The 27,252-nt window shown below is 35.6% G+C and overlaps 2 protein-coding genes and 1 long non-coding RNA gene across 11 annotated transcripts in view; 1 reads left to right on the forward strand and 2 right to left on the reverse strand.

Moving 5' to 3' along the window:
- Nucleotides 1–1,185: 1,185 nt before the first annotated feature.
- On the reverse strand, nt 1,186–10,899 carry LOC124221561 (2-acylglycerol O-acyltransferase 2-A). Of its 9 annotated transcripts, none has more exons than XM_046631727.2 (6): nt 9,247–10,899; nt 3,877–4,127; nt 3,530–3,804; nt 3,269–3,443; nt 2,439–2,638; nt 1,186–2,352 (listed from the first exon to the last, which is right to left on the reverse strand). In XM_046631727.2, exons 2-6 carry the CDS (start codon nt 4,104–4,106, stop codon nt 2,195–2,197), a joined length of 1,038 nt encoding a protein of 345 aa, XP_046487683.1. In that variant the 5' UTR covers nt 4,107–4,127; nt 9,247–10,899; the 3' UTR covers nt 1,186–2,194. The 9 variants fall into 9 exon arrangements, with proteins under 9 accessions (XP_046487683.1, XP_046487675.1, XP_046487665.1 ...); XM_046631719.2 differs by lacking the exon at nt 9,247–10,899 and adding an exon at nt 7,096–7,525; XM_046631709.2 differs by lacking the exon at nt 9,247–10,899 and adding an exon at nt 7,362–7,524.
- Nucleotides 7,573–8,797, forward strand: LOC138191367 (uncharacterized). Its single transcript, XR_011177705.1, has 2 exons — nt 7,573–7,712; nt 8,434–8,797. It is a non-coding gene; the product is annotated as an uncharacterized lncRNA (long non-coding RNA).
- Nucleotides 10,900–11,038: 139 nt separating the features above from the next.
- Nucleotides 11,039–27,252, reverse strand: part of Gdap2 (ganglioside induced differentiation associated protein 2) — a 45,159-nt gene continuing 28,945 nt past the window's right edge. The window contains exons 8-12 of the mRNA XM_046631658.2: nt 20,554–20,707; nt 16,750–16,889; nt 16,267–16,321; nt 14,379–14,522; nt 11,039–14,238 (exon numbers count right to left, since the gene is read on the reverse strand). Coding sequence (XP_046487614.1) covers nt 14,185–14,238; nt 14,379–14,522; nt 16,267–16,321; nt 16,750–16,889; nt 20,554–20,707 — 547 coding nt within the window. The 3' untranslated portion in view covers nt 11,039–14,184. The remainder of the gene's footprint in view (nt 14,239–14,378; nt 14,523–16,266; nt 16,322–16,749; nt 16,890–20,553; nt 20,708–27,252) is intronic.

A 27,252-nucleotide genomic window follows, 5' to 3' on the forward strand; every position in this document is an offset into this window, starting at 1 on the left:
ATTACGCACCAAAATTTATTGGACACAGTCCAGCGGAGTCCAAACGGGCCTTTTCCGTTTCAACGATGCGTTTCTCATACAGCTCATTACGTCTTACGGCTGAACAATGAATAATTACAAATTACAATGAAAGTACAAATGCTGTAAACCCGCGAAAATGATTATTATCATCTAAATACCAATGGCTATGCGTTCGTGCTTCTTGTATCTAAAATTGCAGTTATTATACCCATGTGCATCCGATGCACGATTGTTCAGGCATTTAGCTCGAAGAAATATTAAATTTACGGACAGTGATTACGATAATTTCTCATTATTTTTGGCAACTCCAATCCCACTCGCATCGAAGAAAACATGCATACCTATACCAGGATGGTTACTTGAGAGCTTTAACGTTCAGAGTTAACAATGCGAACGACGCGTCGCCGGCAGACAGGCAACCGAAGTTACATCGAAATAGTTATTGCGTTTAACAATAAGATGTAACGTCGGTTGTCTGTCTGCCGGCGATCGTCCTTCGTGTAGTTAACATTAAAATAACATATACAGTGACATTCACGGAAAAAAATTTAAATCTACAAATTTTACCCACCATTGACCGTGACTGACCTTTTCTGAAGCGGGATACCAAACGAATACCGTAAAAAGCCTCATCGTAGGGCGACCTTCCAGGATTGTCATCCAGGACTCCTCCTTGGCAGGAAAAGGTGAGTCGAATTTTCGGCGCAATCATGAAAATTGGTGCAGCAAGTATGACATGTTTGTGAAACAAACGAGAAAATCGTATTAGTTCCGATAAGTCATTAGACGGTGTGCTTACTTTCTCCTTACCATTATTTGTGCTGTACTTGTCTGGATTTTAAGTAGACAACGGTTGTTCGAATCGTGAGTACCAAAAGGGCCTGCAGACGAAAAAAAAAGAATAAATTCTTTCGTAAAGTATACGTGGGACAGATTCAATTTTCTTTTTTATTTTTTTAAATCGCTATTCGTAAACAGAAAAGAATTAACTAGTCGTGGAAGAAAGTAGATTTTACATTGAATACTGCAAATACTATGTTACCAAATAAAATTCAATTTGTACTTACAGCCTGAAGTTTTTTGCTGGTATATTAACCTATTGAAATGTATATCTGAAGGGAAACTTCGATTGAATGCGAATTACGAATAAATCAAGCATCATAATCAGTCTTACATAAACGTTTAATTCTGAGATATTTAATTTGTTATCCATCCAAGGCTGCATATTGCGTTGCTTTGGACGAAGAGACGAAAAAATTTTTGGTATGAAAATCGGTAAAAATCCGTGATAACGTTTCTAAGACAGATTTCTTACACAGATTATCATTATAGCGACAGGCTAAAAAATAATTACAAATTGCAATGAACATACCGATGCTTCAATCCCGTGAGAAATATGCTTCGCTCATTTGTATTTCTAAATTCATTTACACTTCTTGCACGTATAAAATTGTTATAATTATGTATAAGTGCGTGTGATGCGCGATTTTCCAACAATTTGTGGAAACGTGAAATGGTAAATGAGCATATCATCGTTATTCACGAACAGTGATTAACAGTAATTTCATCTACATGGAACTACCCTAGATTACAAACTAAATACGTAGGAATACCTGACTTGTACACGACAAAGTTCAATTTTCATCATACGAGTACATCAGGTGATTGCTTTCGATTCGCGAAAAATGTTGTGAAATTCTGTTATATATAATTTCAACGTTGATTTGGCTGAAAATCCTCGAGTTATCTGCTCCTAAATCATCGTTGCCAAATTGAATTTTTCGTCTACAGATACTCGATCATTGTTTATATAATTACGATGTGAAACGATTTATAAATATTTAATAAATCCATACCTGGGATCCAGCGTTTGCATACTGTCGTGATAAATAAACTACTTTTGAATACGTTGCGCCAAAAGCGCGATAATCTTTTCGACTTTTGTCGATCGAATATGTTTCTTTGCTTACAAAACGTGGAAATTTTTCCTCTCCTACGATTACGTCATAATACAGATCCACTGCCGACGCCGTTTCATGTCGCGCGTATTTATCCAGAGTGAACCGGACGGTTCATCGGTGTGGATAATCAATTACGACGATCTTAATCGCGCATAACTTAACATACCATGTCGTATTTCTACGTATATTACAATACATTTTCCTCAGTTGACTCAATCAATTATTAAATGAGTATTTTCCGGATTTGGCAAGTAATGATGTTTGTGCGTTTCGAAGAGTTCGACCAATTTTTCAATGAACTTTTTTTGGTACTCGTCTATCTGCTCGCGGGTTGGTTCGCTAATTTTTGGCACGTTCAACGCTGCTCCGACTGAAAAACAATATGCATGTGAAAAATAACTTATGCGGTAAGAAAAAAATTCGTGTAAAAAAGTGAAAACTATAAATTTCGCTCACCGACCACCGTGACTGGCCTTCTGCGAGGCACGATACCGAATGAATATTGAAAAAGGCCTCGTCCGATCGGCAAAACAGGTGCGATCCCCGTGAATTTTCTCAGCATCTCTTGCAGATACCTCAGTAACGATCCTTCGGGATTATCGACTTGACTGTAGAGGTCCGTTTCTCCGAATGAAAACACTGGGACCAAAGGTGCTCTGAAAGTTGACGAGTACACGGGTATAAATTTAAAAAGTATAACGATACCAATAACGGACGACGTAATTATCACGTTTTTTTTTTTTTTTTTTTTTCAAGCAAAAATTTACTTGTTTCACTAGAATTAAGTGAAATAATTTACTTCAACTTTACATGAAACGGATAATTGATTAATACGTAAACAAGTCAAATTGTTTTTTATGCCTGGGTTACTGGTGGTAGTTTCTTTATAATTACGTCCAGAAGAACAAAAAAGGGGTTTCTGTCACTCCGTCTAAATTTTGCGATTGCGATCGTTGATTAGACGTATTACGCCAATATGGAAAAGTATAGTTTGCTCTATTCCTGAGACAGAAAAACAAATATCGTACACTTTCAACTATCAAACGAGGGTAGCTAATTTTGAGTGAATTTGTTAAATATAGACTATAAAAAAATGTCTCGTCGACTTCTGTAGACTGTAATTTGGTACGAATAATCCAGCACTATCATCGTTCTTTCGGTCACGGAAACAAAGATTTTTATATAATAATATTGAGGATTTTCTTCATTTTCGAGGCGAAAGAATAGTTATTCAACCACGTATTCATCCAGGCATAAAAATTGGACCGTTATTCTCGCATGCTTACCCGTGCTTCAGAGCGATCCTGACGAACCCCTTTCGCCGCTTCAATATTACCCGATACGTACCAGGTTTGCACTTGAGTGATTCCGAAGCACCACCAACGGCTAGAACAGTCGCTCTGCCGCCTCCGGGTACGGAGACCAAATGTTCTATGCTTCTGGCACTCGCGCTGCAAGCGCCTGAATCGAAGTTCATTAATCGGTGTTGATTAAGATTTCGATGATTCGCGTGATCGGGTAAATGAAAAAACGCTGCCAAAGCTCACCAAAACTGTAGACGAACTCCCTGAAGAGGGGCATGTTGAAATGTTGACCCAGAGTCAGCATCCGGACCCGAAGTCCTGGGTAGAGTTTGTGAAAGCCGAGGACATCGGTGGCAAAAGCTCCGAAAGCTCCGGTGCACAACACACCGTGAGGAAACGTACACAGGAGGTAATTCTTCGACGGATCCAAGTCCGCGGTTTTAACCAACTTTATGGGAAAGTATGCGCAGAAATAGTGCCACCAGGCGTGGTTCCGCATCCAGAGGATCCACGAATCGCTGAAAATAATGGAAATAAATTATGAACGGACGTTTGATCGAGGGAAGTTTCACGTTTGCAGCAGAACTCACCTCCGGCCGCCTCTCTCGCACGTTTCTCGATCGATGAAGAAGACCCAGGCAAGATAAACGAGGAGGAAGTATCGAACCACACTTGTGTAAATCAAAAGCAACGCGGTTATCACACAAGAGGTGAAACCGCCGAATACCAGCATCATTATCCACGCGGCGGCAGCCAGAGTCTGAAGGCGCCTCTCGAGCGGCGTGTTCAACGGAGCAAACTTTACTCCGAGAAGTTCCATTTCGATTTCTCGTCTTCTTGTCTGTCGAAACGTGAATAGAGAAAAATTCAATTAGATTAATACGTTAAATTGGCATTCACTCGTCAATTTACACACTGTGGAGCTTAATACGGATAATTATAGGTGTAGCAGCTTTTACGCTTTTTTTCCAGGAAGAATTGTATCACGCGAGAACCCAATATTCAAGTCTGTTTTTTGACGCCGTTGGCTTCAAAGCTGAACCAACGACGGTCACACGCGATTACAATTTCAAATAAAACTTGGGCATGGTCTGCCGAGTTTATAAAACAATCGGTTTGAGAAACCAAATATATTCAAAAAAGGCTACGCATAATTTCGTGTTAGCTTGGCGTTGTTTCGAACGGCGATCCCAAGTATATACGAACTGAAAACAATCCCTCGAGAGAAAGAAAAATGACCGTGTTTAATTATTGAAATTTTACCGCACAACCGTGACTCTAACGTTAAACTTGTTACTACGGTAGCCCGACAAAAATGAAAGAGGGAAAGTTGCGTCGTTAACGCGTGAGAATGCGACGCGAAATGAAGATATTTGTACGCTGTACAAACATTGAGCAATCGACAGAACGCCGGCTTCTGTGAAGCGACTGTAATTTAAGGTGCATACGCACGATTGAAAAACATTACGCTACGATAAAACTGTAACGTAGACAATAATTGTTACAAAACGTTCATCTATCACCTTGTTAAGATTAAGAAATCTCGTCCACCGACACTTTGTTTGTCCTACTTTTACAACTATCGACGAGCAGCCTGCACAACATTCTGTTTACGCCGTATACGTATAAATTAAAAATATTTTCCAAACTGCATTATGGATTTTTCCACGCTATCAATGTCGAAGATTTCAATGCGCAAGTTAAACGGCACAAGCACTGCGACTTGTCGAAAGCTACTTCTTGAAACTAGAAATATTTCTTCCCACCCACGAGAGACTGAAACAGCGATGCGAGATAACGGCTATTATCTTATCCGCAAGCTTCGCGGCCGCACCTGTGACGAGAAATAATTAAAAAGATGCAGGTTGTTAAGCGAATCGTCTGCGGTTTCTCGGCGAAGCTAGATTTTTTAACGATAATTAGTTAGATTTAGCAATTTTATTATTTATAATAGTAAAACTTTGTCACATGGAAGTAAAGAGTTTCTGGGTAATGTATTAGCGCATAATTCCCGAGTTCGTTGCTGTTTTACTTAACTGGTTTGCATCGTTTGAATTCACCCGTGAAGTGGAATAATAAACGCGAACGTATAGCAAGTATTTATTCCCATGGCCGCGATTGGTTAATCGCATGGTAATCAGGTGTAGAGTTCAATGAACCGGAACTGCTTTAATGGAAAATCGACGGAAAACGAGGAAAGGACTATCATACAAGAGAGCGATAGTAATGAGCGAGTCCCACATTGCGAATATGCAAAGGCGACGCGGTCGAGAGAGCGCGTATTTCATTCCGTTATTCAAATATCTACGCCGAAAATTGGAGAAAGCTGTAAAACGGTGTGAACGTATGCATTGAAAAAAATTTCATTTGTTACAGTAACTAGAAAAATTGAGTAAAACGGGTGTCGTTGAAGAAAACTGTTTGAATATTGTTGGAATTACGAAAAACGAGGTACGCGTAAAAATTTTGCGCTATCGTCGATCCTTTTTTTGTTATTGTAACGCAAAATCAGTTTTTTCGATTTACTCTACTTTTTTAGTCGAATAAATAGTTGCAAGAAAATATAGCAACAGAGTACGATTATGATACACAACCGACAAAGTCCGACGAGGAATACTAATGAGGCTCTAATCGAGCGGTTTATAGGACACTTTAAAAATAGTCCGACCTTAAAATAGGAGTAAAAGAATCGAGTGTCGTAGGTCATCGAGGTGAAATACATTATTGGCATATTTGTAAATACGAACGAAACGAAATTCATTTCATTTCCGGTCGGAGACTTGCGTACATAATTGCACTGACAAGTGTTTCAAACTATAAATCGGTACAAAGGTGACTGATTCGATATTCTAATAGAGGGAAATATAAAAAAAAAAAAAAAAAAAGTATCAAATCCTTGATTACGAATTACGAAGCAGGACGGATGACGAGGACTTAAACCACCTGTCGAAGTTGTATCAGGTGATTCGCGAGAGAACTGCCGAAGGCTTCGCGGCATTTTAATCATCGTACGTACAATGCCTTCAATCGCACACACGCACACACATCGGATAGAGAGTCTGGATTTTCGCCAGTACAGTTGTTTAAAAATAGCATCGATGTTGTAGCTGCTGTGCACATATTGTAATATCACGTGTGTCGCACATATTGCATTGTAAATGTAATAAAATTCCGGTGAAAGTTGTCATTTACATATCGTATAATTTAAGAGATATGCAAATGTAGGATAGTGTGCAAAGGCGAAGGTTACTTGTAAAAATAATTACTGATACGTCAATTAACATCCAACGCTTAATACGTGCAACAAGGACGCGCGTTTTCAATTATTATACATGTATACCTATAGGTATGTACGCACGTAAACTAAAAACTTCAATTTACACAAATCGTTACATTATACACAATTGCACACGTATTACAACCGTAATTTCCGTACAACAATCGTATGCGGGAAACGACAACGATAAACGAGGGTCGACTTTAACCGCAAAAATACTAACACTTTACTCCGGCACGCGACGCGTTTTGTATTCATACACAGCCGTATTTCTCACGCGCAACACGCGGCGATAGATTTTCAATTTCGCTACATGCACGTACAACAATGTACACGGATCGTAAGATACGATCGTTCACAGTATCGCGTGCGTGTTACACAGTACTCACTAGGTTCGAAGTCTGAATGAACGAGGAAACGGTTGCGCAGCTGATATAGCCAAAGCCTAGCCAATAACGCCGGATCCGATCATGACGATCAGATCGGAGATCGAAGATCGACGCACGTGGTTCGCAGCGCCTCGATATTTTACCTGAGACGAAAGAGTTTCCTTCGCTCCTTTGCAGAGCGCGTTCAATTTTTGCTGCGCAATTTACTCCCGACGGTTAGCGACAAGGTACAAAAAATTACTTAAAAATCGAAGACGAAAAAAATTAACCGGCGAATCGGAGCCGAGATGAATGGAGCAAATATGATTGATCTACGATCGAATTAACCGTCGATCACGCGATCCTTTGAATTCGACGATCGCCACCGATTCGCGGATTCACTATATATATCAATTCGAGAGGATTTTACAAGGTCCGATGTATTATCGTCGACTCCGAGAAGGCTTCGACGACTCGTTTCTCAAATGATTCTTCCTGCTACGGACCACGACGACGACTGTCGTGTAAAAGCGACGATGGATTCCCGTTGAAAATACCGACGGTTCTTGTTGGTGTCACGTGCCTCTCTCTCTATCTCTCTCTCTCTCTCTCTCTCTCTCTCTCACACACACACACACACACACACACCCACAGACCCTATCTTTCTACCTCTCTCTTTCTCGGATGTTCACAGCAGGGACTTTATGTATGAAACGTTCGACCGATCTCTCCATTGGCCATGAGGCGGGGCGGAAACACATGTGTAGCTTTACAACTGACGGTAATCATCCCGATTTCTTAATTTTCCAGCAAATATGTTTACCTCCTCGGTTTTAAGAACATATTGTGGTATTTCTATAGATATACCTTCTATGTACGCACATGGACATATTGCACGTAGCGTAGCCCCGTCACTGGCGTGGATACAGAAAACTCAAAATGAGAAGAATTTTACTTGTTTGCCGGTTAGTAATGAAAATCATCTTCAAATGTTGGTTTGCGTATCGTTGGAATTACAACAAAACGTTGATACAAGTAACCGTGTTTTATAATCCGATTATAGTTGCCAATGTTGAATTTTCTCGTTATCGTAACTTTGACTCGGTTTGATCAGTTGAGTAGATTTTTTTTTTTTTAAATAAACATGCAACCTCGACATCAATTTATAGTTTTATACACACGGTTACAAGAAAATATGATACGAATGACCGTAATCTAAAATATTTGTAACGCATACTAGATTTTCTGATTACCGCTACGCAATTAATTTTCATATTGTATCAAAAACCGTGTATTTCGGATATGGTAGAAAGTTCGAATATAGCGAAGAAATGTGTAGTAATTATACAAGTAGAAATTCCTCTCTGTGCATCAACGAAACTAATCAAAACACAACCGTCGGAATTTCTATTTTTTTTTTTTTTTTTTATCAATTTTACGTACAGGTAATCGTTTCAAATAATTTTTTCTTTCTATATTTAAATCTGGACAATCAAAAATAGAAGAAGAAGGAAAAAAATCAACACCTTCGAAAACAACAGAAATATTGAATTTTGCATTGTTCAAAATCATCGGATGCACGATGCGGGCTGTTTTCAAAATCGTTAAAACGAAAGTCAGAAGACCGAAAGTTTCGTCCGATTTCATGTGACAGACGATTTATCACCCGAAAACAATCATCTAGATCGATTTGTAATAACGAATCCTTTCACATATTGAAATGGAGAATAAACTGATAGTCTAATTTATATTACCGAATTTCGTCGAGATTCTTTCATATATATGTACGATATATAAATCGGTAAAATTTTTCTGTTACTCGCGAATTCAACAGTACATTGTGTCGAATAGACGCCATCTTATAAACGGTATTCCCAGGAGTTTTACCGTTTAACGTAGCTGCACACATTGATACGTTTAATGTGTAATCATGTCATGCACAAAATACTCAATTTCACCGCAAACTTTTCGGAGAATTCGGTTATTAAATGCAGCGTCGTAAGTCCCTCAGGAATTTGAAACGTAATTTTTACCGTCTAAATGTCTATGCATTATCAGCTATTGTCAAAACACATATTTTGTGCCCGTAAAGAGACGTGTTTTATCCAATTCTAACTTTAGGTTCAAACAACATCTGTCTAAAAATCGAAACAATCTCGTATATATCTTTGACATTAGTTTTAAGTCGAATTTGCGGAACATATGTTTCAGATTTCGCAACATGATAATCGCCGACGCTCTTAATGATGCTAATTCATTACATCTACATGATTACGACTTGCGTCGATATGTCGATACGGTAATACAATACATACATGTGTAACAAACAATTTTTCATTTTTCCCCCTTTCTTTTCATTTTCGTCGTCTATCCTCTCATCCATTTCGCCGTTACGAATTCTTCTTTTCATTCGCATAGGTTGTTATCTGTACAAACCGTTATAATATATGTATATATTGTATATTTCGCACCACTCTTCGTCAACACACACATTATTTTTATCTATAAAACTCACTTCGTCTTTATCCCGACTTACATTCTGATATTGTAACAACTATTATACATTATTCTATGGTATATAAGCCAGCAATATTGTTTAGTGCTCGTTTGTCATATAACGTTCGTAATTTTTCTTTCTCTTTTACATTATATACCGTCTCTTATATACTTATATTATATACACTACGCTAGATTTGTTATTCGCTTCTTTCATACATATTACATACGGTATCTATTGTTACAAATATACATTACTTAGATTATAGGTAACTATTCGTACAGATGTATCCTTAGACACCTTGTTATATTCATTCGATTTATTACCCTACGAATCATTGTCGCATGTTTTTTGTATTCAATTACACCGCGTAGTGTTATGAATAAAATAAACCATGTAAGACCTGCGTGTGTAATACGTACACATATATGTACCTGCAGATTGGAACTTACATCTGCATACGTATAACTGACTACGTACGTGTAAAATGTAATAATACATAATACATATATACAGGTACATACACCGGTTGCATATGCTCGCCCATATAGATCGGATTGATTCAATTTTAAATTACTACCGTTGCCCGGGAGAATGGAATTTTTAATTTTGGTAAGAGAGTAGAAAAAATAAAAGAACGGTAGGATTCTTTTCTGCGTGTTTTCTTTTTTTTTTGTCGTTTGTTGCATCAATTTTAAGTACGTTTTCAGTCAGCGTACATTGTTGTTGTATATTTAATATGAACCATACAGAAAAAGGTATAAACGAGGAACTTAATTATTTTTACACTGCGGGAATAATTATATGTATAAAATCTTCGAGGTTCGATTGGATTGATTTTTTCCTCTCTTGCTATTTAATGTATGATAAGTGCACACGGATTTTTGTACTGACGTGTGAGTATTAAATACGGGATTAACATTACAATATAAATAAATAAATATACAATATAATATTATATATGTATATACTACATATCTATAATTTCATATAGATACATATTTATATAGCATAGATATATTTTGACATTTCATAAAAATAATTAACCGTATTTATACGTTTTAATATTTTCTTTCAATTCTATTTTTATACTTTTTTAAACTTCTTCTTGTCTCCCGTTTCTCAACTAGTTTGTTCGCTACGCTGTGTTTCCTTCTCTATCTCTTCCTCCTTTTCTTCACGACCCTGGTCCGTAATATCCGTAATAATATACAATATACATATATCTATACATATACTTTGTGTTTTTCTATCAACAATGGCCATTTTTATACTAAGTTATTACAAGGCCCTGCAAGGCTAAGTCCGATGCTCGTTCGTCCGAAGCGCAAATGATCACGGTAATTACTTTTTAGTCAACAATTCGATCCGACTCGTTACGCTGAGTTCTAATCATTTAAATATAAGATTCATAATATTCGCGATAATACAATTTTATCCATTTTATGCTTATGCGCACGATTCCAGCTGGATAATTTCATTACACTCGGTGTTTGATACCTTTGCGTTGCATTGAAAAGACAGGCTGATTAAAAATCAAAATGACTGCGTAATTTTAAATATAAATTTTTGTTACCCTTGACTGTATTCCATTATTGAATCTATATATATTGAGTCACGATTTAACGACGAGCAATCATATTTGTAATTTCGTTTTTTTTTTTTTTCCTTGTGACATTGATAAAAACATTACTGTTATTACTATCAATTTCCAAGCAAGTACTTTTGAGTTGTCTTCACACAAAGTGATGCAGCCGACGCTACCTATAATTGATTTTAACAACACTAATAATAATGACAATAACAATAACAATATCGATAATCACAGCAATAAGATTTATCGCGTAAGCGGAAATGTTGTTCCGATATCTTCTGTCGTTCTGCGAATAGGTACAAGTTTAAAGAACAGAGTTAGTACAGAGATTGCTTTTGATATTTATCGAAACGAATATGATTATCACTATTTACGTTATTCATTCGATGAATGAAGACTGAATACAAGGCTGAGTCAAGGTTCAAAGTGTGAAGTTATTTCGCGCAAATGATTACTGCAATATATCAAACACCACACTGAACACGGACGCTTTGTTGTTTTTTTTTTTTCTTTCTTCTCTTGCTTTTTACGACTTGTTTTTCTATCATCAAAACTTTCACTTTCGACTTTCTGTTTTTGTAATTAATATACATGTTTTTGCAAATCGAAAAGAAAAGTACGAAAAAGGATATGTGTATGTAGATATAAGTACATTAAAGATATAAATCATTGTTCGGAATTTTGAATTGTAAATCATTAGGGAAGGACACAACGAGTTTGTGAAAAAATAAATATTTCAAATACGACGATGAGAAAGAAAATAAGACAGTATCAAATAATAACGTTAGAAATATATTTATTAAAACATGTTTATACTGTATGTACCTCTATATCGTCTGTCTTATGAAATAAGAATAATCCAACTGTTGAGTGATACGATTATAATGAATACGGTAGAAAATCTAATAAAACGAAATTATGAGGTAAACGATACGATAAATAGGATGGCTATGTACCGGATGATGATATTAGTTTGTAGATGTACTAAACTTGAATATATTGTAATCTGTAACTGATACGATAATATGAATTTAGTGATGATAATATATTTTTCATCAAATACGTTTAAAATGCATAACAGAAAAATCATATCGATGGGTAACGGAAACAACGAGGCTACGGAAGGAAATTTAAAACAATGTAATAATGATTGAGATGATAAGACAAAACGTTCTTTTTCGCTTGTTACCAGTTACTAATAAAAATAAAGTGTCGTATCATTTCGAATACGTGGAGAAACCAAAAATATAATCGATTTCAACAAAAGAAAAAATGTAGAAAAATTATATCAAAATGGCAAATTTTTAATCGCACCAACAAAGTTCACGCGATACAAGGGAAGCGTTTACGATTTATTACTTCACCTTTCTATTCAGTGATTCTGAATTCAAACACAGCTATTGAATTTATACGCTGATCGGCATGATTATACATTCTTTCGCACAATTTCTAACACCGAAATCTTGTCAAGAAGAGCTCGTAAGCGATTTTTTTCTCACAACTATCACTCGATTCTATTCTTATCAACAATTACTTACTCGGGGGTAAAAAATATTATTCTCGCGTTATCCGATTTTTGGTGCTTTTTTTTTTATCTAGTTTAACATAAACCAATATAGTTATGTGAAAATATTGATATTATATGTATGCGGATAAAATTACACATTATACAGTGTACGTATCTATGTGATATTGACATTGAAGGATCTATTTAAACTATATCACCATTAATAGATAGAGAGAGTCGAAGCCGGCAGTCAAAATAAGAGGGTAATCGATTTACGTCAAATATACATGCAATCATACGCATACGTGTACATATTTACGCATTGCACGTGAAGTGTTTTTTTTCCCGATATTACCATTCATTTACTTATTTAGTTCTTGATTGTAATGAAATATAATGTAAATACTGATTATTGGTGTTTTGGCAGGCAATTGTTTTTTCTTCATTTCTCTTTCCTCGAATGTGAGTTCTTTTACCATGCTTTTTTTTTATCACAGCCAAGCTGCAACTTGTTTAGATATATTGTAGATCAAAGTAATCAAGAAAAAAAAAACATAAAGTAAATGGCAAAACAAAACAATTTATCGACGTAATCTAAGTCAGCGAACAAGAATTTAAAATCTATCTTTCTTTCGTTCAACTTGTACGAATTAAATTTCTTACGTACGTATCGTACTTATAACTAGTTAAAATTAGGTACTTTATGACGAAGTGTTGCTGCAGCAAATGTGAACTGGCTATACATTTTCAAAATGTTTTCTAACAACTCGATTTTTCTTTCAAGTATCTCTTCTCCCCGAATAACACATCGTTGGATTTTTGGATGGTCATACTAAGAATAGCAATTGATAATAATAATCATTTATAATATTTCGTGATTGCAATTTCTAATATTTCAAATATATACCTATGTTTTATATATATATATATATCTGTAATTCGAATAAAACTCTTACCGATTCTTTTCGTTAAATTTTACATAATATTTATATCTATACCGTCCAAAATAACACATCGCCTCTCACACTATAGATAATATAATATATAATAATGTAATATTATGTCGACAGAGCGCCGCATTTAAACTATCATTTTTCGCGCGTCAATTTTTCTCTTCTTACGGTCAATCAGATAAATGAAAATCATCAGTCTCTCACCTAAAAAGGGATAATTTAACTATTTACTATAATTATGAAATGTTTTTTTTTCTTTTTGTCTGTTTTTTTCATCCTCATTCTTCTTTCTTTTTCCACTTTACCTAAGGTCAAATATGTTCAACAATTAAATTTTACCGCGCCTAAGCACACTATCGTATCACCTTACATGTATTAATTAATAATCTAATTATAGTAATAGTATATCTACATGTCTACATTGTCTAAGCGTAGTGGAAACGCTGGAGCGTCATTGTTGATGTTTCTGTTTTTTTCTTTCCTTTTTTTTTTTCGTAATTTCTCTCCCATTTTTTTTTTTCGTCAGCGATACACGTAACCAGCATTAGTCGAATACGCCATACGTATTTAGAATATTTTATACTAATGCTAAATATGTTAATTAAAAACGCTGGTTTTCATACTTTTTTTTTGTTTTTTTTCTTTTTGAAAATTAAAAATAACGATTATCAAGTTGAAACGAGACTCGGCGAGTGTTGCGAGTTACGTTGTCGATTGCGATGTATAATCAGGCTGATAGTAACGCAGCCCGTTTATCTGAAACACAATAGGTAAAACCGAAAACAATTAAAAAACAGAAAACTGAAAAATCCGGCGAAATAAAGTTTTTCGGGTACCAAATGTACGCGGTAAAAATATCCACTCTAAAAATTCATCGGCAGATCGAATTATCTTACCGTCATATCGTATTCCGTTATGTAGGCTGGTATTTCTAATTGATCGGGAGACATAACTTCGTAAAGATATTCAACGCCTGGCAGATTGTGAACCTTCTGTTTAATCGCTGGCGCCATGAAGGTTGTGAACCACCAAGTCATCATCTGCAATATCGAATGAAAATTAATAAAGACTGTATTCAAAATAGAGAGAAGTTTAGTAATTAAAGAGAAAAGAAAAAGAAAAAAAAGACCCGGAATGTGGAGTTGAAAAAAATCGACTAAACCTTGTTTTAATTCAAGTAGTTCCCAAAAAAAAAAAAAAAAACAGGCTAATCACTTCGCTGAGGAAAAATAGATAAATAATAAACAAACTTAGGCAGAGATTTCAGGTAAAATAATAAATGTATAACTTGCTTTTTTCCCTTTCTATCGGATTAAGACTCCATTATTGCAATACCATTGTGTCAGTCAATTACGGTAAGAAAAAATGAAAAGGAGAAAAAATATGAGATTAAATAGATGTTACATTTGTGCTTGAAATTGAGCTTTATGTTTTTGTATACCACGTATGAAGCATCATCGGCTGCGTTTTGAATTATATTATGGAGGCTGGCTAGCGTTTGTATTACATATACGTGAATATTCAATGTAACGTTCAATTAAGTCAATTAACTGAACTTCCTATTGCGTTTCCACATCTCGTTGTCTCTCGCAACGAGGCAAATGCAAGCATTGTAATATATGATCGGCACGAATGGCGAATCATGAATAATATTCTCAGGTCGGTTCAAGGTTGTCGCAGAATAATGTTATCCTCTATCTATCTCTCTCTTTTTCTGTCTGCAGACAACTTTATACGACGATAAAATAAATTTTTTGCTTATCAAGTATGAGGAAAAAAAAAAAATTACGTAAATACAGAATACGCAAGTGGAATTGATTCGTTGATAATCACGGAAAGATTGTTCGTAAATTGTATCATAATCTGCACGGACAGAGAAAAACACGAATCGTATTACTTTGTTACACGTTTGTACAATAATAATAAATCCTCGCAGCGACATAATACATGCGCATATAATTGAGTTGAAACAAAACTTTCTATTCGTCGATCTAAAGTGACAAAGCAAATTATTAATTCAAACCCAGCTAACAACCAACGCAAATCTGTTTCATCTGTAATGATAAATATGGTAACAACAGCCTCGAACTGAATTTTTCAAACACATTCTTTTTCCATTGTTTTTTTCTGTTTCGCATACATTTTGCAAGAGAAATATTAATTCCACCTAACGACGAATCCGATGAATCGGTAGGTGTTAAAGATGATTTACGATTGATCCCGTTTTCATTTGCGTTCCGGGGTGATTGAAGTATCGTGTAAGGTTGAAAATTGTTTTTCATCACCCTTGCAGTCCCCGCTGGTATCACAACTATACACCAGCTGTTTCGTGCCACGGATCGGCAGACGTTAATTTCGAACAAAACAAGTTCTGCGAACTTTCGACTGTGTGTGTGGTAAGATTAATTAAGTTAGATGACGAATCCAGTAAAATACACATACATACGCGAATACACAGAGCGCATTGTGCGTTGTTTCCATTCTCAAACCGCGTGTGATGTATCAATTAAGTACAACGTGAGGTTATTAGAATGGGGATTGTAGATACACACATTGTAAAGATAACGACGAGGATGATTAATTTAAAAGTAATCGTGAAAACGTGTAAACTGTATACGGATGTTTTAATTGACGCGATTGTTCGCCAGTTTTATATCAGGCAAGCTGTACGTAAATTATATTGTATGAAATATAATAGCATATTAATTGACGAATAAAAGAGGAAATGAACCGCGGATAACCGTAATATAATTAAACTGTCACATTATTCTTAGCTTTACTGACCTTTGTCCAGAACGTGGGATGAATTATGTAGAATTGCTTCAGATTCTTTTTGTACCTGAAACACAGAAGCGCGTGTAACACGAATTAGAGATATTATTTAAACCTTTGATACAACGGTGATACAGGAATAGACGCAGTACGTTATGCGTAATATTTTTACAAACAGTGAAGCAAATTGTGCGAAACTGTGTCAATTTTTATCATACGTATCGTTGAATATTTTTTATTTGCACAAGTGACAAGCTAAAGGGGAGAAAAAAAAGTTTACATCGATTTTTAATTCGTGTCACAAGTCGTTGCTACTACTTCGGAATGGCTGTAATTATTACTACATTATAATACGATATAATACGATTCTGAAGATACGTTAGTTTTTTTCCAGCCTTAATGGATTCGCTTCGTCAAATTTTCACGAGGTATCAGATTTATAAAATATTTCATGCAAAACCTGCGAAGCTTTGTACGAATGTGATCTATACTGACTTGTAGGGCAGCACGTTGTAGACTTCCCTCAGCCAATGGAGTCCCGGATAATTATTGCTCGTCGTCAATGTGTGGAAGTAAGCGATTACGTAATCTCCCTTAACGATGGGATCCAGAAGCTGGATTAAATACAACAAGGCCTGAAACATAAAAGGTAATGCGAAAGATAAGTAAACTTCGATCATTATCGACTTGGGTAAAACATAAATTACAAAAATTACGAATTCTCTTAACAACGATGATTTCGCTTATTTGTATTCATCCTTTTTTCCATATATATATATATATATACACGTACATGTATTTTTTTCTCACGAAATCTTTTCAATCGTTCCCTTCTATACGGAAACATACGACCTTATCACAGAAATTGAAGAAAAAAAAGTGAGTTTTCGAATTCTGAATTAAAAAATAAGAATCCTCGAGTTAAATGAAAACAAAATCACAAATCGGTACACGTGACAATCCGTTTGTTAAAACGTAAAAAAATAGATTTATACGTAACAGCTCGAGCCTAACGTTATACAAGCCGATGATTTATCGCTTGCTACTAGTAGTGCATGATTACTAATGCTTATTTATGCGATATATTTTATGCAGCTAGATATTACGCAGTATTGTGATATATTTTAATCGTCCTTAATTATAACCTTGTCACAAACAATTAGTTTCATTTCCATTATTATTAGTATATAATCGATAATCGACCGCAAAATATCATGTGGGAAAAAAAAGTTTTTCCAAACTATCAATAAAGTTTTTTTCTTTAATTATTTTCCAAGTCGGTTGGTTTAGCTTGCAAAATCCCCTGAGTTATCGATAGGATATATTTCGACCGAGATAGACGAACTTATAACTGTCATGTATGTAAAAATGATGGAAGTATGTCAATGACCATTTAGTGATTCATATTATTGGTGTCATAATAACTGTATCCTTTACCGAAGAGGTGAATGTAGTTGTATAAATTTCTTGATTTCAGTCTCTCGCAGTTGCTTAAATAGAGAAAATAAAATAAAATAAAATAAAAATAAGAAATAAAAGTACCAAACCGCACGAAAACTCCCGATTAAAAAAAGTACGTCATCGAAGACGAGACCAGACTAATTATATACGTATACCTTTGGCTTGAAATAAAATAAGGACATAAGAAAATGAAGAATTAAAATAAATCGACCACATCCAGTTCGAATTGCCTCAATTACGAACAATTCCAAAAGGGACATTCTGTTGTTAAACACACTCAAGTTTACAAAAAAAAAAAAAATAAGTATACACGAATAACAAGAAGCAGCGTAGATCGTATATTATATGTATATATATATATAAAATAAAAAATTAATTAATATTATTATCATTACCGTACAGTTAACCCAGATAACGTATACATATAGTGGTTTGGAAATTCATCGGGAAATCGAATAACAAAAATTACATCTCTTATAATTTTTCACCCCTCCCTCCTTTTCAAAAACGAGGGGTAAGCGACCCAGATTATATCCTTGAATTTTTCACATGCTCGAACGGCGCGTAGCGACGGTTTGTTAAACAATAGATACAAACACGTTGAAAATGTATTCAGGTTGATTCGAGTTTGCCGCAGGGTACATGATCTATACAAGGTGCGGGTATATAGACGTTACATATCTCGACATATATATATATATACATATACATACCTAGGCGAGAAATGATCGTCAACGACCTAGTTTCGCCGTGACATGGAGCAACCCTACCATCCTAGGCACATTTGTACGTACTTTAGATGTTGTATAATGTGTGTGTGTGTGTGTGTGTGTGTGTGTGTGCATAATGTGCACATACGTATATAGGTATGTACATGCAAAGGTATGTATATGCATTTTGCTATATTGTTATAGGCACCCAACAGCGCAATTCCGAAGGGCCAAGCCTTGCGCCTAGAGTTCGGCCAAACACGAGGGAGCGTGTCTGGGGTTATTTCTGGCGTTTCTATCGATCAGGGAGAAAGAGAGAACGAGTATGAAGAGAGAGTGAGAGGGAGCGAGATAGATAGAGAGAGAGAGAGAGAGAGAGAAAGGAGGAGGGATATATAAAGCTGATAGAGAAAAGGACGGAGTTGCGACTCGGTTCGTCGCAATTTGCTGCTGCTGCTGCTGCTGTTGCACCGCTGCACCGTCAGAAATGCAATGCTTGGTGAGGGCATTCACCGCCTCTCGGGCTTTCAGAAAACTCCGGGGAATTTGGATTTTTGACGCTAGTTTATAACCGATGCACGGAGAGAGAATTTAAACAGCGAATTTCGCTCGAAATCAGGTTTTTTGGGTAAAATATTTTACCTCGTAAAATGGAAAATTTACTGCGTGGAATCGGTGAAACTCAGTGTGTGCAGAGTAAGGTCAGATACATTCGTAGAAAAAAATATAAATGACATGGGTATTGTTATTATTATTATTATTATTATTATTATTTTAACCAGAAACCCTGAACGTGTCCCTTTTTGCCTGGAGTTTTGAGTAAAATCTCCTCTTTTTACATTCTCGCCGTGTGGGGTGAAAATTTTTGAAATTCATATCATAACGGAAAAAATTTTTCGATTATTGAATCGCAAACGAAAATGATGAGCTACGATTTGTTAACATTGAAGAAATTGTTGCATTATATTGCCATGAGGTTACAGGGAAAGAAAAATAAAAATAGTTTCTTCAAGGTTTTCAATGACTTTCATTTTTCGAATTTGTAATTCAACTTTTCACAAATATCTTTTTATCTGCTCGGTTGAAATTTTCTTTTTCTTTGCAGCTGAAATTTACCATTTTTCCTTTAACTTGTTTCCTGTTACGTTAAATCGCACATATAAGGATGCGGAATTACTCATACAAATATAACGGAATCGAGAAAAACAAAATAATAATAAACGTATGCAGATGTATTACGGGTGCTTTTATTATGAATAATAATGATCGTGATGTGAAATTCGTGCATTTGTTTGTTCTTCGAAAACTTTTTATCGTTATTATTATAAATAAACTTGACCCAAGAATGGTAACAGAGAGGTGAAAAATCACCCCACGCGAATTAAAATTTCCTGTCGTAAAGTAACAAACCTACGTTTTCGACTCGAGACACATCAATTTTTCACCCCATTTTTTGGAACTTACGCATAAAAATTTTTGATCCGCGTGATTTTTCGCTAAAAAACGAAGGAAGTGAGACCCTGAAAGACTCGTAGCGATATGATGTACCCGAGATACGAAATTTATACAAGATTAAGGCATTTTTTTCATACATGTATAATGCTGAGAAATATATAATAGCAAGCATTATTATTTTCTCACATAATTCAAACAAAGAAATAAAAGTTGAAGAAGAAAATTGTTCAGATTTTGTCGATATGTTTGTACAGAAAATATTCCACCCCCAAACCTCCACGATTTATACCGTTCACGTGACCACTTATCGTCGGTGAAATAAACAATCATCAAATTTGCGGATGAAAATCTATTGAATACCGTATTCGCTGTGGAATTTGTGAAAAAAAGAAATATTACGTCTCCGATGCAGCCATGGCCGTATATAAATAATTCTCGTAGTTCCCGGCGACGCGCGATGACGAGGATCACTGCATCCGGTCCGGTAAAAAAATAACGCGGAAGATATGACGTATGTATGAGTTTCCGGTTTGCAGATTATCACAGACTCTCGCACACGCACACGATATAAAAAATAGATGAAACAAAGAAACGAATGAAATTACTTGTCATTCAATACTTGTTTCATCATTTTCTATTTCTATTTTTTCTTATTTTTCCTGGCTCCACTCACCTTGTCGAGATTGATTTTATTGAAGGGAAACCATTTCCCGACGAACACAACAACCGGACGACCCTGACGATCGACACCGCTTTGGTAAAGGCAGCCAATTCCCGATACCTCCGTTAAATCCTCGGTCTTCGCCCGTCGCAAAAGACGCTCGTACCTTGAATAGAAAATTCCATTTACGTACATGTACATAATGAATAAATTATAATGTCAAATAATATGGAGGGATAAGATTTTCGTCGGTTGAAAAGTAAAAAAAAATCCACATCTTATCATCGATGGTTTATTATTTTATAATAATGATCCCACGTTGAAATTTACGAAAATTTTCATCGAAATTATCAACATTTCACCTGCTTAAATATAAGCACGGATAAAAAAAAAAAGATTTCTTATACTTGTAATACTATCTGGAAATATCTCACAGCTGATATAAGTTCAAAGAAAATTATTCACGTAATGTGATAAAAATAGACTGCAGTTTCATTTTGTATACGCAATACACTACACGTATGTATATATATAACGAAGATTAGCATACCGAGTGGTAATTTTAGATATTGCAATGCACGTATCATAGGTAGGCATAATTATACAATATCTAAACATGCATGTCGAGTGACTCAACGATCTGCAGTTTGCAATAAAAATTTCGCGCGAAGAGACATAGAAAGAGAAATATTGCTTCTTGTACGAGGAAATAAAACCGTAGAGAAAAGGCGATTGCGTGAATCAGATCTTTCGTACATTATAATTAAAATACGGCAGGCTTTGTTTATTTTCTGGTTTCACGGTAAGATTGTCCCTGTCGACGGGAAAATTTTTTCCTCGTCGCGATTGCGAAAATTCAATGAAAGTTCATCTGTTACAAAAATGATAAATGAAATCGCAAGTTCAATACCATTAAAACGATTCCACGGTTAAACAATTTAGGTATAATAATACAAGATCGCGTTCTAGTTGCATTTTGACCTAATACGTTTTTTTCCCCTCTTTGTCATCATTCTGACGCCACACAAGAAGGTTGCAAATATTTACACGAGTCAGAGAATAATAGGCGGGTATGATACACGTCTAGATATAGAATAGGTATGTACATTAGCTGCGGCTGGATAAGGTATATCAACGCAACACTTGAGGGCTTGCTTCGACCTTCAGCAAAACGCGGCGACCACGTGGGCTTTCAATAGCTAAACAATTTTCAAAGCTCGCTGCGTTATATGCGCAGCTTTTCTCTCTCTTTTTTTTTTCATGTCGTCTGGTAATTTATTCATCGTACATCTGAGAAAAGTAGACGAAAATTAAAAAAAATATGAAAACTCGAAAGTCTCGAACGAAGAGAGAAAAAGAAAAAAAAAAACCCCCCTCCAAAATTTCACATCACTTCTTTTTTCATTTTTCCGCTTACATAATTGTACAATTTACTTTATCGAGTGAGCCCATTTCACGATTGCATTATTTACAAAATCTCTTTTGAGATTCAAGCAACAAAAAATCAAATGTACGATATTACTCGTCGGTATAGTATATTAGTATTTGATGGGAAAAATCGAATTGTGCAGGAGGACAAAACTGTCGACCCCGAAACGAAACTTAAATCGCGAAAGAAGAACCCTTCGGACGGGCCTCTTATGCGTGTTAAAAGTTAAAAGAGGGTAAGTGTGAGGTACGAGAGGATGGGGTGAGTTTTATACGCCGCGAGACTTGCCACTCGGCGAGGTCAACGATCGGTGACAAGTGCAAAACGTAAAGCATTATACCTATATTTCTGGACGATGAGCGAAAACCGTACTTAAATGTATCAAATTTTCGTCCCACGCAAAGTATGAAACAATTTGCGAAGCATTGGTATTCGTGTATAATACTAAAATAGCAGCAACAAAACAAAAAAAAAAAAAAAAAAATGGAATACTTGTTCGACGGAGATTGAAAAAAAAGGAGGCAAAGAATCATCGTCGTTACGCTTTGTTTAATATTTCAATTTCACTATTTATACCGCGAGCAGATTCAATTACGTTGATGAAACCTGCACAGGGGTTATAAAACAATAATAAACGTCACGTTGAAAATGATCGTATTACGTTTGCGAATATAATCGAAAGCGCGAAAGTGATTTGCAAGCACGCGATACGAATGCAATAATATCGTGTGCTCGAGGTTCGAATGAATTCAGTAGTCACAACCCCTGAACACGCAAATCGTTAGCTGAATTCAGGTGTCGTGACGCTGCTTTTCGAGTGCAGTAGCAGCAGCACAGGATATGATAATGAATACGTGATCGATTATTCTAATTAAATCGGCATTAAACGCTGAATAATCGTGTGAGATTCTCGTTCACTTCCTCGTTGCACAACGGTTACTTTTTTTTCCCCCGGGAAGGAAAAATAAATAAATCGTAAAACACGCGAAAGGTTTCTGATCCAGAACGGAAAGAAATCGATAGATAAATAAAAATAAAAGAAATCAGACAACCGATGCGAAACGTTATTAAAATCAACGTACCGATCCTCGTCGTCGATAATGTCGATCATAACCATGACGATTCTGTTTTCTTTTTTTTTTTCAGTCTGAAACAGCGGATCCGCCTCCTCCTAGTTTACAAATCGAAACGCAGCTGTTTGTTGTTGTTTCAAAGAAAATAAAAAAAAAACACACACACACACACGCACAGAGACACAAATCACGGCTGGCAGCTGATACGTGATAAGATCGCTTATTTGTTTGAAAACGTTTCCGTTGCACTTGTGGATCCGGGATTCGAAATCAGCGTAAATGGAACAAAAGAAAGAATAATGACAAAAAGGAAAAGAATCTCGAAAAGCAATTCGATTCGGATGAGTTCAAGGCGAGGAATGAAAGCACCTGCCCCGCTTCTAGTGTCGCTGCTTGGCTGACGCGTAACGGCGCACTGACTACTTCGAAGAACCCGCAATATTCGCTCGACTCTCGACGCCTTATTTCCTTCGCTCGGTCTGGACGACAGTAGTAGAAGTCTGTGCTAGTCAGACGCGACGCCGAATCGCACTGAACCAAAACAGGATGAAAGACCGACGCGACGGCGCTTTTGTGTGGGGGTAAGGGTGGGGGGTGGGGGGGGGGGGGGGGGGGGGGGGGGGGGGGGTAGGGGTGAAAAAACTAAAATTGCTGATTGACGGAAGGGTACATTGAGAAAAATTTCATTTGTTACAGTAACTAGAAAAATTTAGTGAAACAGGCATCGTTAAGAACAAACTGTTTGAATATTGTTGGAATTACGAGAAACGAGGTACGCGTAACCGTTTTGCGCTATCGTCGATCCTTTTTTGGTAATTGCAACGAAAAATCAGTTTCTCAGGTTTACTCTACTTTTTTAGTTAAATAAGGCTTTAACGTCAATTTGTTGTTGGACAAGCGTTAAATCTTCTCAACAGTTGCAAGAAAATATAGCAATGGTGATCGTAATGAGAAAGAATAGTAACGGATAATAGAGTTTCTGGTAACAGGTAGAAAAGTAATTTTCATTTTCTATCTAGAACTATATTTTTCGATTGTGGTAAAAAATGAAAATAGTTAAGGACTGAGCGGTAACCGGATCTAAAAAATTGTCTAAGCGTACGGAAAACGGAATTTTTATGTACGCTTAAATGTTGTTTCTAGAATTTCAAAATTTGGAAATTTTAAGTATGTACAAGAAATTGAAAACACAGCAAGGTCGAAATACAAGAGAGACAAAGTATAGAAAGGTAAGAAAAAACATGTTACAGCAAAATCAAATATATTATTGAGAGGAATTTTGACGATTCTATTATATAGTTTGGCATTCTATGTTCTGACGTTTCTGATTTTTTACTACTTCATACTTTGACTTTCACCATTTTTAAATTCTGAATATCGAGTTTTGTCTTCTTTAAAAATTCGATGTCGGAGCACTTTGATTTTTGGATTTTCCTATATTTTTATCCCCACCTGGAGATAAAGATGCAGGGTGTATGGAAAACAGAGGTCGCGGTGTAGAATTTTCCGAAGCACTAATATCTATTTAGAAGAATTTTGAAATTAATAATAAGAAATTAGAAATAAATAGAAAAGTGTGAATTGAGAAAGGTGAGGTATATAATTCTCTGAATTAAACATCTCCGATCCTTGCCTAATTCGTTGATTTTGCATTTTGATTTTCTAAATTTTTTTTTTCAAATTCTATGAAGTACATTTGAGCAACTTTAAAAATTCGATATTGTGACCCTCGTATCTTTTAATCTTACAGCATTTTTACCCCCACCCGATGCTTTTGCATCTTCTACAATTACGTGAAAATATGTAAAGCTGTGCGTTCACATGAGGTGGAATTTAGTAGCGTTACTGTAACAATGTATTTTTACGAAGGATCGTTACCTCGCACCTTTAGGACTGTCCGAAATTTATTAAACCTTCATAAATAAAATACACTCATATTTAGAAAAGCCAACTCTATATAGGTCATTCTAAAATTAAGCATTAATGATTTTTTAATGATTTTTGTCCAAACGTTTCGTTACGTTAAAGTTACCAACTTCAGCCTGGTGCTATCACGCGTCTAACAACTAAATGCGTAGCATCTTCTTTCAAATAAGGTTGTCGTTTCAATATTTCGTTATTGATTCTTCGTCAAACTCGTTCTTGATGTAATATTGATTATTATACATTTATGTAATTACATATAATTAGTATAGTTATATTTTTTATTATTAGCGTTTTTATTGAATTTCGGATTTATAGAGTGATTCGGAATCGTTGCAGAATAATAAACATAATACATCACCGATAAATCACACGTTTAACAGATATTTTGTTCATCAACCAAGAGTTATTGGCTAACGAAGTGCATTTCTTGTAAGAAAATAAAAATTCCTTTTTTTTTCATGCCGAGTAAAATAATTGATCTTTAAGTTCTTGCTTGTATATAAGAAATAACTTTATTCAAGAGAATAACCATGCACAACAGAATATTTATTTTCAACTACTTGTTTTTTCGTTCTTGATATTATAGACCCACCGTCAGATAATTTATTTTTTCAAACACGTATTTATACTCCACGTATATACGCCACTAATATATTTGCGTGACGAAAAGTAAACATCGTTTTTTTTTCCCTCTATTTTCGAAGATTTTTAACAATATTGCAACACAAGTGTATTTAGAGATGCGACGAAGGTCGGAAAACCGAGTGTATAAAGGTACGTAATAAGGACGTTGAAAAATTTACAACTGTTTACTCAAAAAACGAATATACAATTTACATATATTCGTTATACCAATTACAAAGTAACAATTGAACCTAATCACTCAACAGTTGTATAATAATATCTATATTAATACGCCAATGTCAGCTGATTATACTTGTAAACAAGCGTAAATAAGCGATACGTTGTTGCGTTTAGTTTAGCGGCGCAATATTTCTTGCATGCTTTCAACAACGCGAAAGAAGAAAAAATAAAGTGAACAAAAAAAGCAAACTGAGATCGGAAGTTTTGCAATAATTATCTACGAATGTTATTTCTTCACGTCGAAAAAAATTATACCGCTAGGAGAATTTTAAATACATGCTTTTTTCCAGGGTAAGTTAATTAAGCACCTTTGATCTTCGGAAATCAAGTTTTAATTTTAATAAACACATACGTGGTATTTACCACTATGTCAGAATGTATCTATATCTATGGATACGAATGCAACATCTTTTGATTCCATTTCTGTTTTAGTTTCTTAATTTGATTATAGTTTTTTTTTTTTTTTTTGTCCCCTCTCTTTCTCTGACGCACATTATATTTAATCGCTCAAGTCGTTGCAGTAATCGACAATAAAGATATAATATAGATTGAAACGAATATTCGCTATTCCGGGACACATTTGTCACATGCCGAGTTATAAATGATGCGTATGACTATGTATACATATGCATTCAAGTTTGATTCACAGCTGTACAGTTAAAAGCAGTTCGCAGCGCGTAGAAATATCGAAATCTGTCTGATGTCTCAATTATCATTAAAATCGCGTATATTACAGCATGAAACTCTCACCTTTTCTCAGTAGATACCAAAGACTTTGCGATTATTGCAAGTTTGGGCTCTTTAGCGACCGTGACTCCATTTTTTTGCTTCTTTGGTTGCATGTTGAAACCTTGACGTATATATACAATATATATATATGTGAATCGCTTATGCAGTCGACAACACAACGGTTTAATTAAAGAATATATGCCGCACTCATTTAATGTAATTCACGTGATAAATTTATTAACAACCAATCAAGCAACGACGAGCGATTAAAAAAAAAAGTCGAAGCTTTTCTCAGTTTCTTATTCTTCGCAATGAATATACCGTCGATAAAGAAAGATATTGTTCAAAGATAAGAAAATAAAAATCGTTCTTCGCGCACCCTTCGCGATAATCAACGATAATAATCGTCTACTAAATTGATGAGATAGAGTTTTTCGTCGGTGATATACCAAGTACAACGATCGAGACTGGCTCTGAAGCGCAGGGAAAAAGGGGGATGAAATTGACTCTTGTAAGATCCAGGGAGAACTGAAGCTGCGGAAAAGCAACCTCCGGTATTATACCGCAAGCATCGACAGGATGGCAGAGAGAAAGAGCGAGAGAGAGAGAGAGAGAGAGAGAGAGAGAGAGGGGGAGGGGGAGGATGTATAAATGGTTAAAATATGAAATTGTTTACGATACGTGTGAAGC

The sequence above is a fragment of the Neodiprion pinetum genome, chromosome 1, assembly GCF_021155775.2.
Source record: "Neodiprion pinetum isolate iyNeoPine1 chromosome 1, iyNeoPine1.2, whole genome shotgun sequence".
Taxonomy (NCBI): domain Eukaryota; kingdom Metazoa; phylum Arthropoda; class Insecta; order Hymenoptera; family Diprionidae; genus Neodiprion; species Neodiprion pinetum.